Source organism: Equus quagga, chromosome 2 (genome assembly GCF_021613505.1).
Source record: "Equus quagga isolate Etosha38 chromosome 2, UCLA_HA_Equagga_1.0, whole genome shotgun sequence".
Classification (NCBI taxonomy): domain Eukaryota; kingdom Metazoa; phylum Chordata; class Mammalia; order Perissodactyla; family Equidae; genus Equus; species Equus quagga.
In genome coordinates, this window is record NC_060268.1 from 74814820 (window position 1) to 74821660 (window position 6841).

The 6841-nt window shown below is 47.0% G+C and overlaps 1 protein-coding gene across 1 annotated transcript in view; it reads left to right on the forward strand.

Moving 5' to 3' along the window:
- Positions 1-6619, forward strand: part of ATP10A (ATPase phospholipid transporting 10A (putative)) — a 176718-nt gene extending 170099 nt beyond the window's left edge. Inside the window, 6 exon segments of the mRNA XM_046654707.1 lie at positions 2496-2696; positions 4276-4356; positions 4435-4539; positions 5015-5202; positions 5345-5923; positions 5925-6619. Of these exon segments, the coding sequence (XP_046510663.1) occupies positions 2496-2696; positions 4276-4356; positions 4435-4539; positions 5015-5202; positions 5345-5923; positions 5925-5955 (1185 nt within the window). The 3' untranslated portion in view covers positions 5956-6619.
- Positions 6620-6841: the final 222 nt, after the last annotated feature.

Genomic DNA, 6841 nt, shown 5'->3' on the forward strand with positions numbered 1-6841 from the left:
ATTTTTTTATGTAATTCCATTTAAAATCTCCATGCTAACTCTCAGCTGCCATCAGTACACTTCTTGTTCATGTTCTTAATTGTTTGCTCTGGAGATTTAGACCTACCTTTCTTTTTCCATCCTCTCCTGCCCCCTCACTCTCACCATTTTTCGAAATGTCTTCTAGCAAATGAATACAAATGCTCAGGACCAATCAGGGCCTGTCTGATTTGATAGGTTGAGTTCTGGAAATTAATTCAGATTAGATTCGGCCTGGGACTGTATCCAAGCGAGGCAGGGCTGTGCTGCCCCTGTCCTTGCTGATCACTCCCCCTCACTTCTGACCACCTGGCATTGCATCCCCAGCACTGAGGCCCTATGCACACAATTGCAAACCTAGAGGTTCCCATCTCCCAAAGGGGTGGACAGGTGCCTTGAGTAAGGGTGAGTGGGGTTGGTCGGGGCAGAATCTTATCCCTGTTTCTGTCATTCGTTAGCTGTGCGCTCTTAAGCAAGTTATTTGCCTTCTATGGATTTTGTTTTATCTGAAACAACAACATTGGGAATTGAGCTTTGCTCCTCATAATTCCTAATGAAAATTTCTCAGACTGAGGGGAAGGCATTCAACATTTCAGTTACAAACAAGGGCCAGAGTGGCCACCTGGAGTGGGCAGAGCCTCCTGCCCACCAGATGAATCTGAGCTAACGGAGAGGACAGAAAGAAGGAGGTGCTTATTTTTATTCCTTAAAAAATGCAGGGCCACTGTTAACAAGCACTTAATCTATTTGAGGAGTTCAAGGATGATCTCTCTGCCTCCCAAAGTAAGAAAGTCATTAATTTTAGGAATAAGTTGGCCTTCCTTTCCAATAAAGAACAGAGAAGAAAAGTTTCCATAGCAACAGTGGTTTGGGAAGAAGGCTTTTTGGTAGTACAAGAAAAAAAGTCTCCATTATCTAAGTACTTTTCCTCCTCGTTCTCCTGACTGCACTTGCTCACTGATGATTCATTAGGCTAAGCCTGTCGGGGTGGGTGAGAGAAAGTCAGCCGTGGGAGTGAGAAAGGGAAGAAAGTCAATGAAAAATCCAAGTTTGTCCGTTTTCAGTGTGGAGGGGAAACGTTGCATTAAATCTTAGGCCGAAACAGGACCTGGAGAATATGTCATTATAGGTTATAGATTATATCAAAGTTATATCATTATAGGTTATATCAAGCCATTTCCAGGTCAAGAAACCGAAGCTCAGAGAGGTTAAGTGATTGAATCAAGGTCAGAAAGGTAGACTGTGGCCACTGCAGAAACAAAACCAAGGCCATTGTCTGTGGAGCCCAGCAGAGAATGTTCGTCTACCGTGTTTTCTCTTGGGGCTGTTCATGTCTGTCAGGCCAGGGTCCAGGAGTAAACAAGTTGGCTTATTACTTATACAATGACCATAGTCAAATAATTTAATATCTTGCACCTAATTTCCTTTTCTCTAAATGGGGTAAGCACACTGGCTGCTTGAGCCTCAAGTGAAATAATTTTACTGCTAATGGTAACAACAGCAAACCATAGGTGAGTGCCTACAGTGTGCAAGGATCTCTTGTGAGTACTTTAAATGCATTAGTTCATTCGCTCCTCATGACAACCCCATAGCTAAGTATCATTGGTATGCCCATTTCATGAACAAGGAGACTAAGGCAGAGAGGGGTTACATGATCTGTGCCAAGTTGCACAGCTAATAATTCTAAGAATGCTTGGCAGTTGCTAAACTGCCATGCCCCTCATATAAATGCACTCTGGCCCCTGATGCTCAGTGATCTAGTAATAGTGAGAAGAGATCCACCCAACTCCTCCTCCTATTGAGCATGGGTTTGAGGAGGCTGTTCAACTCCTTGAACCTCACTTTCCTGTTTGGCAAAGTGAGGGTAGCTGTAAGAACCAGCAATAATGCCTGTAACTCATCTGCCAGCACAGTGCCCAGTGGATATCAGGGCTTAGTCAAGGCAGCAATATTGGTATCATCATTGACTTCGCTGCCATGCTTGTGTCCTCTCTGCCGTGGGAGCCAATAATTGCTCACTGCTCCTCAGCAAAAAGGGTATATAACTAAAGAGGGAGGAAAGACCTGGCATATGGCACAGGTAGGTTGGTTTAGGGTCACAGAGGAGGAATACTAGGGAAAAAGCCATAATGGGTGATGTACTCAGCTGGTCCTCTTGAAATGTGAGCAGCCTTCAGACTTTGCTGGACCCGTTTTTGTTTTCCATTAATGATCTGCGGCTCATCCCTCCAAGGGCTGATCATGGGAATTCCCAGCTCCTGCTGCCAGTCCTTCACACTGAGGGGAATGAGAAGAGCACAGGGAGGAGGTGGAGGGAGAGACAGAAGGCAACAAGGTTAGGACTGTCTTTGGAGGAAACTGCTGCCTATAAATTCGATCTTTATAGTCAAACTCTGCAAAACCCTTAGATCTCTCGGATGAGAATCTGCAAGGGCAACGAAGAATTGCTCATTCCCCTCTTTCTGGCTTGATTTCAGATGTTCGTGGGCCTCCTGTTTTGGTTCCAGTTTTACTGTGGCTTCTCTGCATCCACCATGATTGACCAGTGGTATCTGATCCTCTTTAATCTGCTCTTCTCATCGCTTCCCCAGCTCGTGACTGGGGTGCTGGACAAGGACGTGCCAGCCTATGTGCTGCTGACTGAGCCACAGCTCTATAGGAGTGGCCAGCACATGGAGGTGAGGCTCCCTCCTGCCTCTGCCTCCTGTTTCCTGGGCCTCCCACCCACCACGCTCACCTGCTGGAAAGTGCAAGTCCCTACATCTCCCTTTAAATGTACACCCTGAGACAGATTCTTAAAATCCTAGAATCTGACCAGCAAGAGGAAAAAAATGAATTCTGTCTACTTGCCTATGCAAGGCATTAAGCCGAGGGAGGTGATTGGTTGTGGTGATGGTATCGTGAGTGTATGCATGTGTCCAAACCCAACTAGTCGTTTACTTTCAATGTGTGCAGTTTTTGTATGTCAGTTTACCTCAATAAAGCTTAAAAAAGAGAGGAGGATTCAAAAAAGTGTATAGTGAGGTGAGAACTGTATCCACACCAAGAATCTCTAGAAGCCCAAGGAAAGCCCATTTGGAATCTACATCAGGGTCACATGGGATCTCTGCAGCCTGGCAGGGGTTTTTCTAAAACAATCCCCCCAAAAATGTGATTTATTTTGAATGGGAATTAACAAGAAGATAACCCCCTAGGGAAACTGTTGAAAGAACAAGTGAATACAAACAGATGTAAATACATGTTTGCATCAATGCATGCCATAGATTGACATGCTAATTACCAGTTATTCTCAGCCAGCCATCAATGTAAGCCAGCTAAATGCTTCTCTTAAGCTAATTGGAATTATTAAATGTGTGCAAAGGGAATGGAGCCCCATACCTCCTACAATATACTCTAATTCAGAGTTCATTTACTTATGAGTTGAGTTCCCCTGGTCATCTCTGTTGACATTGGGTTCCCACCAAGCAGGCAGCATGGGTGCGGGTGACTGAGGGTCAGGCAGGTGAGGAAGGCCTGTGCTTGTTACTGTCGCCTCTACTCAGCCAGGCCTCATCTGTTCGGCTGGCTGTGGGACCAAGACTCAGGGCATTTGTCCTGTGGTTAGATGACCAACAGGAAGAGCCTAGGCAGGACTTTCATAGGCGCTCATTAGATTCTCCTTCTGTCTGTTTGCAGTGCATTTTCTGCAGGCCAGTACCGGCCAGCTGCTCAGGAACTCACACACAAATTTAGTCACCCAGATACTGAAGACTCAGCATCTATCAAGGTCATTTTTGCCCTTAGTATACAGCTTTTTTATTTTAACATTAAAACATATCCATGATCTAATTTTAAAAGCCTCACTTTTAAGAAACATTCTAGGGGATCCACCAACAAAAGGAGACAAAACCCTGACCAAGTAGGAGTAGAAGGACTCAAATTGGAGGAGGATGCCCTGGTTTCCAGGTTCTGTGCCTCCTCTAAGGAAGTGTTCTCTCATAGGACTTAGCAGTTTCATCTTCCTACTGTTGACCTAGAACTGCCGTGGCTGTCTTGTGGTACAGATGCTGTCAGTGGTGACTCAGCTGAAGGTGCTTCGGCAGGCATTTGTGTAGTGTTTTCTTGCCAGCCCTCTGGGACCTCCCTCTCCAAAGTCCTGAATGAGCAGGTTTCCCTGGGGTGCATGACTTGTTCGTCACTGGCCTGTAGCATGATGAAAAACATATTTGAAGAGATGAGCACTTCCCTGTAATCTCTGTGCTGGTTTTTGTGTCCCAGGAATATCAGCCGCGTACATTCTGGTTGAACATGGCCGATGCTGCCTTCCAGAGCCTGGTGTGCTTTTTCGTTCCTTACCTGGTAAGTTGGCACCTGGCACAGCCTTTCCCATCAGCTTCATCCAGCGTCCCACAGGCACAGAGCACTGCTATCTTTCAGGCCTACTACGACTCAGACACAGACGTGTTCACCTGGGGCACCCTCATCACGGCGATCGCACTGTTCACCTTCCTGCTGCACCTGGGTATTGAAACCAAGACATGGGTAAGCATGGCAGGCGTGGTCCAGAGGGTGCTGATGCTGCCAGTCCCACTCTTCCATACAGATTCCATGAGATCTAGAAGGCTTTTAAGCAGACAGGGGACTACAAAGCCAGCCTCACTGTAATGGGAAAGAACACAGATCCATGGGCTGGCCACATGTGCTCAAGCCCCTGGTGTGGGAGCTGCTGCAGCCCATGACCCACACTTCTGCTGGCAGCACTTAGTTCCTTCCCGTCCTCTTTCCCTCCTCCTCTACCACGTGCTTCCCTTCCCTCTCTCCTTTCTCTCACACCGTGACTTCCATCTCTTCACTGTGTCCAGGGTGGTCCACAGGTTCCCTAGGCTTCCCCAAGCCCCACCAGTCACCCATGCCAAGACCCCTGTTTTCCCTAAGCTCTTAGAACATCACACCCACTCACGGATGACCAGTGCATTTTTGTTGAAATAAAAGCCCTGTCTTTCTCTTTCCCCCTCAGACCTGGCTCAACTGGACAGCCTGTGGCCTCAGTATCCTTTTATTTTTCACTGTGGCTTTGATTTACAATGCTTCTTGTGCAACTTGTTATCCTCCGTCCAACCCTTATTGGACAATGCAAATATTAATGGGCGACCCCATGTTTTACTTGACTTGTCTCCTAACGTCTGTCACCGCGCTGCTGCCCAGGTGGGTATCAAGGATGTTGTCTCTCAAGTACTAAGTGAGCTCTGAGAGCATCTTAAAATCTGTGTTTTTGCGCTGTATGAGTCTCAGAAAGCTCAAAGATACCACCACAGCGATAGCTGACTTTTTTATATGCTCTTTCCAGATTGTTTTTCAAAGCCCTGCAGGGGAGCCTTTTCCCCACCCAACTTCAGCTGGGACGCCAGTTCACCAAGAAGTCCCCCAAGAAATTCAACGCTCCCAAAGAGACCTTTGCTCAGGGACATCTCCCAGGAGAAATGAGAACTGAACCAGTGGAACAGAAGAGCGTTAGTACCTCTGGACCCCTCTCCCAGGACTGCACCTTGCCGGTGTCTTGGCACACGCAACAGCCATCCTGCTCCCCAGAGGCCAGCGGGGAGCCCAGCACAGTGGACATGGGCGTACCTTTGAGGGAGGACACCCTGCTGGCGGGACTGAGCAGTCAGACCCCAGGGTCCTCCATGCCAGAAGAGGCTGTCTTGGAAGGGTGTCCTGGGGACTCCAAGAGAAAACCCACCAACACCAGTAGGACAACCCTCCTGTCGTCCATCTTCAACCTGCCTACCTTCAGCTCACTCAACTGGATTTCCTCCCTCTCACTGGTCAGCAGGCTGGGAAGTGTCTTACAGTTCTCCCGAGGTAGTTTACAGATGGACAAGCAGGACAGCGAATTCTTGCCCAGCGCCCCTCAGCCAGAACAGGACCTTAAACGGGCAGACCACGGACTACTTCTAGGAGCATCTTCCAGGGACTGCAGCTGACAGCAGCCACTGTGAAAACCTTGAAATGGCCTTTTTTATAACATAGATGGTTTATTATTTGCACAGAAGAGTTCTAGTGAGATGTATTTTATATGTTTCAAAGGCTAACACGGGAAACAAAAGGTACCAAAAAAGAAAGTATACTTTGTAAAAGTTCTAAGTAGAGTATATTGGAAAGAAAAATAAGAACTTTAACATACATAAAGTTTAAAGAAGAGTGACACTTGAAAAGTGTGTTTAGATTTATTTTTTCATCTCATTTTATAAGAAAATGCAGTATGATTGGTTTTCTACAACATGCGTGACCTTTGCTTTCCCCATGTGTAAATGTGTGTGTGAGCACCGGGAACCTGGGCGGGTGTGGACAGCAGTGAGGGGAGGTGACAGAGGGGCGAGCATGTGGCCCCCAACAGCAGACCCCCCCAGTCTGTCTCCCGATTCTGCTACCTTGGGAGAGCGGGGGCTCCATTTCCCCCAGAAAATTGAAAATGAGAACTCAAGAAAAACACATACGTGAAGTTCATTCCACCATTCAATTTGACACAGGCATTTCATAAAGATCGCCTTGTGGGTATTATGGTTCCTGTGTAGAGTCTTGCTTGTCAAAATCCTAACAATAAACAACTTCACTTAGCAAAGAGTGTGTGTCCAGTTGCCACTGTTGTGTGGAGTTATTAATCTGTGACCTAACAGAGCATGTTCTGAGTGCCAAGGACACTTACTCATGGCAAGTCCTTTCAGACACCAAAAAGGAAACAGCTAGGTGACATGGTAGCTGCACACTGTCATGCTGTGACACTGAGTTACACCACAGCTCCCTGCACCAGTCAGCTGCACCCTCCAAGCCCTTTCTGCCAAGA